Here is a 14158-nt window from a genome sequence, read left to right as displayed (position 1 = left end):
TTGTGAGGTCCAGATAGGCTGTGTGGACTACCTTCCCTTCATCTATGGCCTTGGTGACTGTTTCGAAGAAGTCAACCAGGTTCAAAAGGCAGGATCTGCCCTTGACAAAGCCAAATTGGGTAGGATCTAGTGTCTGTAGATCCCCAATGTCTTTGTTTATGAGTTCCATGATGATCCTCTCCATAGCCTTGCAGACTAGGCTAGTCAGGCTTATGGGGCGATAGTTTCCAGGGTCCGTAGAGGCGCCACCTTTGTGGAGTGGGACCACTGTTGCTGCATGCCATTCTTTGGGCACATCCAACAATAATTGAATAATTATCCTTTGTGACCAGTTGTCTTTCTTTCTTAAGATTTACCTGGACTATATATCTATTGCTCATGTAGCCGCGGTGGTGTAGCGGTAGTTTTGTCGCCTCACAGCAAGAGGTTCTCTCGTTCGATTCTCGTCTGGAGCGCCTTCTGTGTGGAGTCTGCATGTCCTCCCCACGGTCGAGTGGCTTTCGAAAGACATGCGTGAATAGGCGTGCCTTTGTTTAAAGGTTAGGCGTTGGGCTGGCACCTTGGCATCATAAAAAAAACTTACTGCCAATCATTAGCAGACCAGAGTTCCGCTGTGGTGACCCCTAACCGGAAAAAGCCGAAAGAAGAACAACATATATCGATGGCTCATCTCAAGCTGATTTCATTTATTCAGTGAACTTTTGTGTCGCATTGTTGTCTAGATATGACACAGCCATCTTTTATCCATTGTCTTATAATACTAATTGCCATTTGCCACGTACTGACCTCTTTAAAGCTTTGTATAAATTACCTGACAACGCATACAGAGGGCCTAATTTAAGTGTGTCTAACTGCAGGGAAGGCCAGAATTATTCATAATGTAGATGTAACGTCACATTATCAACATTTTTTTATAATAGACTATGAGTAACTGAATCAATTACTGGACCTTAAACTTTGCAAATGACTGTAATATTGAAACGGTACTGAAGTCTGTAATGATAAGTGATTAGTCCTGAAACTGTGTTGCACAAAAGTGGAAATCTAGTACTGTGTGTTCATACCTAAACAGGAGACATTTGAGTTAAGCTATAGTGGTAGCTCCTATTGTCCAGATATACAGGTCTCACCTATGTTTCAAAGGGAGTCATTGCATATTTGTGTACTTTCAAGTCAAAGATTGACATATTATTCAGCAAATGGCTAACAGTATGGATAAGACCGTGGTAGAAGATGTCATTAAAAAACAGGAGATGGCTTTCTAGGTTTGAGAAGAAGAACAGTGTTAGAAATTTCCTAAGACAGGAGAGAAATAGAGGCTGTTGCAGGTGCACAAGGGTTGAGGGAAGTAACACGCAGCAACATGGATCTAAGACAAGGGTGAGGGAAGTACGCAGCAACATGGATCTAAGACAAGGGTGAGGGAAGTACACGCAGCAACATGGATCTAAGACAAGGGTGAGGGAAGTACACACAGCAACATGGATCTAAGACAAGGGTGAGGGAAGTACACGCAGCAACATGGATCTAAGACAAGGGTGAGGGAAGTACACGCAGCAACATGGATCTAAGACAAGGGTGAGGGAAGTACACGCAGCAACATGGATCTAAGACAAGGGTGAGGGAAGTACACGCAGCAACATGGATCTAAGCAGCCACACCGGTAAGGTATTTAGACAAAGATGACATTCATCTTAATGTCAGAGAAAGTTTGGAAGGAAGGTTAGAAATGCTGGAATAAGACACTGGAATGTAAACAACGTTTCTTGAACCTTCAGAACTGAAGGCTAAGCAGGGTAAAAAAAATATGAAACAGATTGAGGTACTGCCATGAGATCTATAAGAATGTGAATTTGGTTGCATTTTAAATCACTTTTTGAACTTTCTACAAGGAGGTGACTTTCTTGAATTGGTATTAAGTGGGAGGACAAAAAAAGCATGATTAGTCCTAGCTAAGTGGGTAGGTGATGCATGTCTGAATGATTTGTAGTATCTTAGCTACTGTCTGATAAGGAAATAGTGGAGTTTATTAGGCATAACATTCCAACCAGTCTGCTAACTCTGGGAACTGGAGGAAAGGACTCTTCCTGATGGAAAGTGATTCCAGGAAAATATGATAGTTTAACTGATTAATTAGATGGTTTAGTTAAAAGTTTAAAAATCCTGTAAACCAATTATCTCACCTATAACTACCTTACCAGTTGATCAGTTAACATAAATAATCTTTCATGGGTTAATACACATTATGGTGCATGAAAAAGTGAGAGACTGACTTAAAAAGGAGCCTGGCTTGGCCATATGATGTTGAGAGGAAAGCATTTAAAATTCACTTTGGAAGGTAAAAATATAACAGGATTTGCCTGTAACATCCGGCAATGATGCCGTCACGACCATATGTCTTTTAGATGTATATGTAAAAAGTACAGCGTGGCACAGTGATGCAGATGTTAACATTGCACCCTCACAACATTCAGTTCACATTCCAACTGGGATGCCTTCTGTGCACCATATGCATGCACTCCACATGTTCATGTTTTTTATGTGGTTTCCTGTTTTTTTTTTTTTTTTTTTTTTCCTGCGGCCCAAAGTCATGCCAGCGGTTGAACTGGTGTAAATGTGTGTGTCCTGTGATGCACTGGATTGGTATCATGGCTCATGCCTGGTTCTCTGTCAAAATAGACTCCAGCTCTCCTGCTACCTAGAATAGGATCAAACAGGTATCAAAAAATGAAGTAATGTAAAAGTACAAGTGGACGTGTGGAACAAGATACAGTATATACCTTGGGTGCATTGCAATATCTTGCATTATAAGAAGTGAGGTTAGACTGAATGTAGAGCACAGTATATAATAAAGTGCCAGCTTCATTGAGAGAATCATTTATGTTTTGATGGCTAAGGTAAATTTTTTATTTAGCTGCTGTGCAGGAATTGAGTGAGTGGAGATGACAAATTGGCTGTCTCTCTAGAAAAAATAGTGCTATCGCTTGTATTTTGTCTGTTGACTGGAACAGTTTGCTTGCAACATACGTTTCACATTATGTCTGATGTTTAAACACTAAGTATGGACACCAGCATAAGCATGACTTACGGTGACAGTGCCATCCTGAAGTTTCCTTAGTAGTTCGAGACCATAAAATGCTTCCATTTATTAGTGAATGCTGTTAATTATTTGTGAAGCACGACTCCTCAGATTGTTGGCATTGCAGTGGTATTCCATTTGCTAGTTTCTGTGGAGTATCTAGAAGTCCTCACTTGCACTTTTTCTCTCTCTTCACAGGCTCCACCCAGGAAGGCAGAAGCAGCACACAGAATTCACCAGAACTGGCACTTGGGAGGATTCGACCTGTAAGAACTACCTTTTCATTCTTTGTAACGAGAATATTAGTAAACCAGCATGTTACATGTAATTTCTGGAAATATTACCTTCTAAGAAGCTCATGTTTTCGTGGTTTAAAATTCTTCCTGACTCCTTTTAGAATCATTACATTTGTACTTCGCTTTCCACTGTGGTCAGTGTTTACAGCTGATTTATGGAAAATAAAAATGTCACTTTTTTATTTTGCTCTCTTATTATACTGTTATTTATTAGTTGTACTGTTAGATGTGCATATATTATATAGTTTGTGTATACATATAAATAGGATTATGATTGGATCTCCAATCCTAACCATGCTGTTGTGCGTTCAAAATATGAATGCCAATAAAAATTATTTCAAGAAACCCAATACAATTCTTTGCAGTGCATGGGGCTTTACCTGCTTCACTCTGCCATGTGGACAGCAACACTGTAGTAGGTCAGTGAGAAGCTCTCTAAACACATAATTCAGACATTTAAAGAAAAAATGTCCTAATAAAGTGATTAAACAACTTCCTAACATTCTTTGGTGACAGCTGACCATTGTTAATGTGGCAGAGTGAAACTAGGCTTTAACAGTGGTTGGGGAACTTGCACCTTTCTGACATTAGGGGCTTAGCAAGCGTGTCTTTTCCCCAATTACAGAGTATAATCACAGTGCTGCATGCACTACACATGTATGTATGTATATGTGTGTACATTTGTATGTATGTTTATTGCATTTGTTAACTGGAGTGGCCCAGCTGGGCAAGTGCCCCTTTTCAGAGGAGTCAGAGGGAGAAAAGCTCCACAGTACAGTACAGAAATTAAATCCCATATACAAAATAAAAAGAAAGAAGCAAATGTTTAAAATGTTTAATTATATATATTATTAAATTATTATACTTTCTTTCTTTAACAAGTTGCTCTCTTTCAGTAAACAGAGATTTTCATACCCTGGCATTAACAGTTGGAGACATTGCTTTTGCTTTTAATAATGTGTGCCGCTTTACATTTGTTTTGTTTTACCTTTAGAAAACTCTTGATTATTCATAAGATGAAAAAAAAAAACATATCTTGTCTGACTACTGGAACTGGGTTATGATTCAGGAAATAGCTATTTGTATGTTTCTCAACTGCCCCTGATTTTACAAAGTATCCCTGATTTTGTCTTGTAATGTATCCCTATCCCTCATAATTTTTTTAATTTTATTTTAAATCGCTGAGGATTAAAATCTGTCTGCAGTGGCAGTTATTTGAATTAGAGTTTTATACTTAATGTTGAAAATTCATGTTGATGGAAAATGTGGTTCTGTTAACTTAAGTAAATTAGTATGTCTACAGATTGTACATGATGCTGGGCCTTTGTCCAAAATTCCGGTACAAAGAAGTTCAGAGGAGTGGCTATTAGTTCTGAAGCAAGCCTGAGAAAAAGGTTATTTAAGGGGTTTTTATGTTCGTCACTGAGGAAGAGTTGTCATTTGACAACACTGACTCTTTACAGCGTGCAGTACAAGTAGACAGGATTGAAGGTTCACACTGGGAGGATGCCAGTGGCTATTTTAGTACATACATGTGCTGTTTATTTAGTTTTTGTTCATGAATACTAACATCAGGTAGGTCAGTTGGAACAGTACAAATAAACACTTGCATGTACATCCAGTGAAATGCTTAGCAGACCGATATCTACTAAGTCATTACAGAAATTTCCAGGTGTAGCTTGATCACAGACCTTGAATTATGCCCTAGGTCTGTGGTATCCCGATGTTTTAGTCACTGGGAAATCATCTAAGTTCCTGGCCAAGACAACATGAGATGACTGCTGCATGTGTGTGACATATGTAGAGTATCATGGAGTGACCTTCTTCTTCTCCTTGTGTCGAGTTGCCAGCCAGCCTTCCACAGAAGGCACACACATGCACACACTCACACCTATGGCCAATTTAGTGTGTCCAATCCACCTACAGCATGTCTTTGGGATGTGGGAGGAAGCCTGAGTGACTGCAGGGAGGACATGCAGACTCTGCACAGAATGCACCCCAGCTGAGAATCGAAACAGAGACCCTCTTGCTGTGAGGTGGCAATGCTAACCACTGGACCACTGCGGCTGCATGTTAGAGTATCATTCAGTAAACCAACAAGTACAGTTTGTGTGTCTGGAGTGGGACATGTAATTCACATGTAAGTGTGTCTGGAGTGGGACATGTAATTCACATGTAAGTGTGTCTGGAGAGGGACATGTAATTCACATGTAAGTGTGTCTGGAGTGGGACATGTAATTCACATGTAAGTGTGTCTGGAGTGGGACATGTAATTCACATGTAAGTGTGTCTGGAGTGGGACATGTAATTCACATGTAAGTGTGTCTGGAGTGGGACATGTAATTCACATGTAAGTGTGTCTGGAGTGGGACATGTAATTCACATGTAAGTGTGTCTGGAGTGGGACATGTAATTCACATGTAAGTGTGTCTGGAGTGGTACATGTAATTCACATGTAAGTGTGTCTGGAGTGGTACATGTAATTCACATGTAAGTGTGTCTGGAGTGGTACATGTAATTCACATGTAAGTGTGTCTGGAGTGGGACATGTAATTCACATGTAAGTGTGTCTGGAGTGGGACATGTAATTCACATGTAAGTGTGTCTGGAGTGGGTCATGTAATTCACATAAGTGTGTCTGGAGTGGGACATGTAATTCACATGTAAGTGTGTCTGGAGTGGGACATGTAATTCACATGTAAGTGTGTCTGGAGTGGGACATGTAATTCACATGCACTCATTTTAGTTCTCACAGCATCATTACTAGCATCCTTTTCAACTATCTTCTTATTGCATTTTCTGCTCCACATACCTTTATGTGTAGTAACATAAAGTGTCAGTTCACACCATCAAATGATGTAAATAACTTTGTACATGAAGTGTTTTGTAAATACTGAACATCTTTTAAGTAATATGATTGCAAATAGTGTAGTACAGAGTTTTTGGATACAAACACATTTTTGTATTAGTTAGGTTCCCACATAGTGGTGATAACAAGCAACCATCGTGTTTTGTGGTAAGTGAAAAAGAGGGCTACGGTCCTGGTAATCAGAGAAGTTGGCCTGTCAGTGCAGGAGGGTGGAGTTTGTGTAGTTCTAGTGAGTGTAGTGTAGCAAGGACAAGACAACCTGAAAGGACCTAAAGTAGCCTGAAATTTTCTACTAATCTGAACAGAAAGACCCTGTCTGAAATCACACTGGGTCTATAGCAGAACTTGTATGATTGACCAGAATTGTTGTTTTGTCTTGCCCTAGCAAAGAGTCTGCATTAGTTTTGTTAATAAAACTGTATTTTTTCCTGTAATAGTTACCTCTGCTGCTTTGATAAGAAAAATATACATGCACATGTGCACATCTCTGTATGTAATACATATATTTACTATGGATGTGTGTACATGTATACATAGGCATGTGTGTGTGTGTGTGTATATATATGTGTGTGTGTGTGTGTGTGTGTGTGTGTGTGTATATATATATATATATATATATAAATAATATACACGACACACAGGTGGTCGAGTCTACCTGCATGAGTCATACATTGGAAAACTGACATAAGGTTCATAGGTTACTACTAGGCTAACTGCCCTTGTGGGCCATTTTAAGCCTAGTCATTTACCCCATGTGAGAATCAAACCCTGCACCTTGTGTCTATAAGGTAAACACCTTAACCATTAGGCCATTCTCCCAACCCTAAATAATCCAATTACCTAAGGTGAGAACAGAACCCACAGCCTTCTGATGTTCTGGCACCAAAGACATGCGCACTACCTGTTGAGTCACTGTCCAAAGTTGCCCACTCCCCTTCAGGAGGCATGGTAATGCTTGTTCCTGGGTTCAGAGTGGTAGAGAGTTTCAGTGTTTGTGCTTGCTGTACCAGTATTTGGTATTATGACTTTTGTGGAACGGTTTCAACCATTGGTATATATATATATATATATATATACACTCACACACACACTGTAGGATTGTAGGCAAGTACTAAGCTATATGAATAAACACACGTGCGCGCACACATACACACAAACACGTTTGTAGGCAAGTATTAAGCTATATCAACACACACACACATGGAGAGAGAGAGATAGAGATATGTGAGAATCAAACCCTGTACTACTTTGTGAGGTAACTACTTTAATTTAACAAAATCTCAGAATATGACAGTGGAATATAGGAGACCGCAGAAAATCACTCAGCAGTAACTTTATTAAACTAGTTAGGCCCTCTTGTCCTTTAAATTTAGGAACATCATCAGAACTAGTTAAATGGTAAAAAAAACCTTCCATTTAAATAATTCAAAAGAATCCGTTTGTAAAGGACATCAAGAAAGTTACCAAGAATAAATGAAGAAACGTCCATAGCCAGTAGTTACACCATAAGCTCCACACAACAGGCAAATCTTGGTAGTTGAATACTATAAAACCTTTATTCATGTAATCCATGTAATTGTGGAGTACATGAATAAAGATTTTATAGTATTCAACTACCAGGATTTGCCTGCTGTGTGGAGCTTATGGTGTAACTACTGGCTATGGACATTTCTTCATTTATTCCATTTAAATAAGAAAGAAAGCATTATCACATGACAAATGTTTGGTGTGTACAGTATATTATGTTGGTAAGACTTCAAGAAAATTTAAGGATCATATTCATGAATATTTATTGGATATTAAAAAAAAGTAAAATGATGAATACTTTGTATAAGCACATTGCTGACCATGGAACACGCAAATTTGGGTTTTGCGTTATTGAGAAAGTGAAACGGCATCCACAGGATTGGATCATAGTCATTAGGAAACCTGTGAGATGAAATGGCAGCTTATTTTAGATGCCACAAGGTCTCCAGGTTTGAATGATACTTGCTTTATTAACCCTATTTTAAAACTCAAGCATTTTAAAGTATTGTAATGTGGACTTAATTGTTTTAACAGTTTTTAAGCATGGATTGGTTGTTCATTTGTCATGTGATAATGCTTTGTTATTTAAATGGAAGTTTTTTTTCCGTTTAACTAGTTCTGAAGAAGTTACTAAATTTAAAGTGCTTAACTAGTTCCATAAAGTTACTGCTGAGTGATTTTCTGAGGTCTCCTGTAGTCCATTGTCATAGCCTGAGATTTTGTTTCGTTGTTGTCTGCCTTGGGATTATGTTATTGAGGTAACTACTTTAACCATTATGCCAACCCCAACCACAGTAAGACAAAGACCCATGGTGAGAATCAAACCCTGGAGCTCGAGTTTGCAAGGAAAACACCTTAAACATTATGCCTATTGATTATATATATATATATATATATATATATATATATATATATATATATATATAATGGCTGTACGAAAATGATTGCAATACCTAGATGTTGCAAAGGGCAATGTAAACATCTGTATATCGGTATACAGGCTTAGAGCATGTGAACAATTCTTAAAAAAATACATCTGTATCTACATCTGTATCTACATATATATATATATATATATATATATATATATATATATATATAACATTTTTTCTGCAGAGGGAGCAAGCCATCCTACATCCCCCATGGGAGGGCCAAACTGTACCAACACATCCCCCTGCTAACAAGATGGCAAAATACTTGAGGGAAGGGTATATTCCCCAACCCCAGTATTTGTTGATCTCACACACCATTTGACCATCTGTTTCATTGACCAAAGTATGTCAGAAGTCAAAGTGTGGGAGTTTTAGATTATTATGATCACTGCTGTGCCCCGCTCTCTCATATATATTCTCTCTCTCCATCTAGCTAGATACACACACGCATACATATATATATATATATATATATATATATATATATATATATATATATACACACACACACACACACACACACATATACATACACACATGCATACGTATACATATATATGTATGTATGTGTGTGTGCGTATATATATATATATATATATATATATATATATATATATATATATATATATATATATATATATATATATATATATATATATATATATATATATATATAGATATATATATATATATATATATATATATATAGATATATATGGATCTACCTTACAAGCTCAACACTTCACAAGATCGACATTTAGAACGACGTGACCACAAGAACTAAACTGCAAAAACACGAAAGTTCACATGCCTACAAAACCACAATCCCGATAGTTAACAAAACAAAAGTTTGCTGTTCCAACAACACAAGCACACCAACAACCTAAAAATCCTACACTACACCTTACACACAATTATCTATGCACTAACCTTAACCCAAACCCTAACCCTAAGGTCCGCTACTATCGCACACTTACCTTACCCGCGACCCTAACTCACTTAATCCCTAACCCTCAAGTCCCTCACTGTCGCACATTACCAGCACCCTAACCCTAACTCACTTAATCCATCCCTAACCCTCAAGTCCTCACTATTGCACACTTACCTTACCTGCACCCTAACCCTAAGTCCCCACTATCGCACACTTCTGTTCACCACCGCACCTAACCCTAAGTACCTCACTGCACACTCACCTTACCTGCACCTAACTCTAAATCTGTCACTATTGCATACTTACCGAGTCACGCTCACACGTTTCCCATGTCAGTGTTTTTGCTGTCGGGATTACAAGTTGTCAGTTATCTGCTCCGTTGGTCTTGTGGTCTCGGCTGTTCTAAATGTTTATCTTGTGAAGTGTCGTTTGTGTAGGATGAATCTATATATATATATATATATATATATATATATATATATATATATATATATATATATATCTATTAAAATTGCAAATGAACTTTAACCAACAGAAAATGCATAAAACAAGTTCATTGGCGATCGCTGTAATCAAAACAAAAAAATATATGACAACTGATAGAAAATATAAACAAAAGTCATTGCGTTTGTTGTCCCATAAAACAACTGAAAACTTGGCTTTTATGTGATGGGCTTTGACGTCCACACCCGCCAAAGTGGGGGCTCTGCCTCTTTAGCCCCAGAAATTAAATACACTAACCCCTCTATCACATGACCACAGAGAAAGAGGAAACTTCCTTAAGAAAATTATAGTCAGTTCAGCTATAATATAGTGCAACCACTGTCACCACCGACAGAAATGACCAAAAACAGTGGCACATAACTGCATGCCATAGTCAAACCAGTAGCCTTTATGATTTTATCTTAAAGATCAAGTGTACAAAGCGTACAATTTCAAATCACTAAACACAAAAAGAGTGACAGCAACTAAACTGAATATACATAATAGTAAATACAAATACTCAATTACCAGCAGTAAATACTTACTTTATTGCAATTGTATACATGTCCCAAAAATCCTACACAGTTACTTTATAAATACCAAATCTGAGTTTCCCCAATATCACAAAAGGATATATTCTAAATACTGTCTGTTGTGCAGTCTCAGAGAATTGGCATACTTTATACAACCATCATTACCTGGCTCCTTCACCTGCCTTATGTCCACTTACAAACATTTTACTTGAGCCTACGATCCTGTCTCGGGAATGCTGGCAGTCACATCAATAAATGTGCATTTACCCTTATATGTACTTACTGTATTCCACAACACTGCATTCTGGTCATCTGAATGTGAATTCAGTTAAAAAGAAGGTACACGCACATATTAAAGTGTATGAATATTTATAGATGTTTGTATGCGTGTGTGTATGTGTGTATATAAATATATATATATATATATATATATATATATATATATAATTTGTCTTTTGAACATTTTTTAAAGTTGTTTCAGGTTTCAACTTTCTACTAAGAAGTTAACTTGAGTGTTTCAGCCATTACACACACAGCTATCTGAGGAGGAGCAGCTGATGTGTGATATATAGCAATAAGTAGCCTGTTTTTTTTTTTTTTTTTGCTTATTTGTAGTAGTTACGGTTTATTTTAGATATTTATAGCAATTTTATTGTATACTCCATACTTGTAATGTATTTCATAGCTGTTGGCTCACTTGTGGTACACATTTCTGTAGTGTTTTCTCCCACCCATCCTTCCTATTGGCATCTTGTCTTTATACCTGCTGGCCTTGCAGTTGCTGCCCCCCCTACTCTAAATTGGATCTTGACACTCCTCCCAGTCTAGTGTCGTTATCTCATTCCTACCCTGACATGGAGAATTTCCTTCTGTTCTTCCTTTCTCCCTTTCTTAAAAAATTGCTGAATATCCTTGTGTTCTGGCTACTGTGCTTCTCAAACATTTTGGAAATATAGAGTATATTTTAGTGCATTTATTAAAACTGTATTTGTTTTATTATTAAGCTACAACTCAAGTGATCTAGGTTGCACTGCATCTGAATTGTTTTGAAAAGTGCGTTTTTGCTGCTTTTCTGTATATATAGACTTTTCTGAATATGTAGACTACAGCTACTTATTCTATTGTAATCAATTAGTGCCTCTAAATTGTTTTTCAGTTGTGCACTTCTCTTGCTTCATTTAAAAGTTGTTTTAAATTGCTAATTTTAGTAGATTTTAATTGTATTTACTGTTTAGGGGCCTACTAGGTTACCACCTGTCCCACTTCTCAGTAAGGGACAGTCCCTCTTGGGCAGTTTTCTAAGCAGTGTCCCTGCCAAAAAATTGCTAAAAATGGCAAATGTCCTGAGATTTTAGGACAAAATTATTTCCTATATTTTATGCTAATAGTTGTATAGAAAACAGTTATTCTGTATCTAAAATATACCTAAATGTTATAAGAAACACAGAATAAGTAACTTAAAATGCTACAAGAATAAGTTTCTTTGTATTTAGACAAAAAGTTAAGTTCTATCCTTCTTGTACTGACCCGTGGGTGTCAAGTATGCGCTGCCGCCTGTAAAATCTGATGTTTGTAGCTTAAAATGTCCCTACTTTTGGCCATTTGAAAAGAGTGGCAACCCCAGGCTACACACTCCAAGTGCATTAGCCCTTTCTGTGTTTATTTAGTGTGCATGGTATTGTTTTGCCTGTTTTGAATTCAAAACCAAAAAAAAAAAAAAAAAAAACTTATCTTGTTTGCTTGTTTCCTCCTTTCCTAGTTAGTATATGGTCCAGATCCCAGCCTTTGCTGGTTTCTAGGACTTTATTTTTGTGTTCAGGAGCTATCCAGACCTTTTGCTGTGGGAAGTCCTACTGCTTACCAGTGGAGTGGTGAGCATTGTACTGCCTATCTAACAGTAGAGGAGTGGTTTCCAGTTCTCGAAATAGTAATTTTGCCATTTTGGGCTGATTTCTATCCTTTCTCAACTTTTCTGGCTTAAAACGCACGTAGCTTGTGCAATTCATCGCGATCGTGCAGCACCGGCCAGCCACCGGGTTAAACTATTCCAGGTGCCAGAAAGTCTGCTCTTCAATTCTTCCCTTAGAAGTAGCTGGTTTCTCAGATTGTAGCACTAAAATCTGAAACTCCTGTGACTAGCATTTGCTTTAGTAGCTGCTGGAAAGCACTAGGAAGCCTTTTAAACTGATACAAGCACTCAACTCTCCTTGTTAATAAGGAGCAATACAATCGTAAGCACTAAACAGCCTATAATTGCAAAGTACCTTGCAAAGGTGAAGGAAAACAGCTCTTGTACCTGAACTAAACTGCAAAAACACGAAAGTTCACATGCCCGACAAACCACAATCCCGACAGTTAACAAAACAAAAAGTTTGCTGTTCCAAACAACACAAGCACACCAACAACCTAAAAACTTACACTACACCTTACACACAATTATCTATGCACTAACCTTAACCCAAACCCTAACCCTAAGGTCCGTCACTATCGCAGACTTACCTTACCCGCACCCTAACTCACTTAATCCGCCCCTAACCCTCAAGTCCCTCACTGTCGCACACTTACCCGCACCCTAACTCACTTAATCCATCCCTAACCCTCAAGTCCCTCACTATTGCACACTTACCTTACCTGCACCCTAACCCTAAGTCCCCCACTATCGCACACTTGCCTTACCCGCACCCTAACCCTAAGTACCTCACTTTCGCACACTCACCTTACCCGCACCCTAACTCTAAATCCGTCACTATTGCATACTTACCGAGTCGCGCTCACACGTTTCCCATGTCAGTGTTTTTGCTGTCGGGATTACAAGTTGTCAGTTATCTGCTCCGTTGGTCTTGTGGTCTCGTCGTTCTAAATAGTGTAAGGTAGATCTATATATATATATATATATATATATATATATATATATATATATATATATATATATATATATTAAAATTGCAAATGAACTTTAACCAACAGAAAATGCATAAAACAAGTTCATTGGCGATCGCTGTAATCAAAACAAAAAAAGATATGACAACTGATAGAAAATATAAACAAAAGTCATTGCGTTTGTTGTCCCATAAATCAACTGAAAACTTGGCTTTTATGTGATGGGCTTTGACGTCCACAACCGCCAAAGTGGGGGCTCTGCCTCTTTAGCCCCAGAAATTAAATACACTAACCCCTCTATCACATGACCACAGAGAAAGAGGAAACTTCCTTAAGAAAATTATAGTCAGTTCAGCTATAATATAGTGCAACCACTGTCACCACCGACAGAAATGACCAAAAACAGTGGCACATGATAACTGCATGCCATAGTCAAACCAGTAGCCTTTATGATTTTATCTTAAAGATCAAGTGTACAAAGCGGCGACCAAATCACTGAACACAAAAGAGTGACAGCAACTAAAACTGAATATACATAATAGTAAAATACAAATACTCAATTACCAGCAGTAAATACTACTTTATTGCAATTGTATACATGTCCCAAAAAATCCTACACAGTTACTTT

The 14158-nt window shown here is 37.8% G+C and overlaps 1 protein-coding gene across 1 annotated transcript in view; it reads left to right on the top strand.

Annotated features, from left to right (window-relative positions):
• Nucleotides 1–14158, top strand: part of LOC122799790 (F-BAR and double SH3 domains protein 2-like) — a 1119909-nt gene that overhangs the window by 1086768 nt on the left and 18983 nt on the right. Inside the window, exon 15 of the mRNA XM_044069087.1 lies at nucleotides 3278–3345. Coding sequence (XP_043925022.1) covers nucleotides 3278–3345 — 68 coding nt within the window. The remainder of the gene's footprint in view (nucleotides 1–3277; nucleotides 3346–14158) is intronic.

Source organism: Protopterus annectens, chromosome 4.part0 (genome assembly GCF_019279795.1).
Source record: "Protopterus annectens isolate FY-2018-M chromosome 4.part0, PAN1.0, whole genome shotgun sequence".
Lineage (NCBI taxonomy): Eukaryota > Metazoa > Chordata > Ceratodontiformes > Protopteridae > Protopterus > Protopterus annectens.
This window is presented reverse-complemented; position numbering and strand designations above follow the sequence as displayed.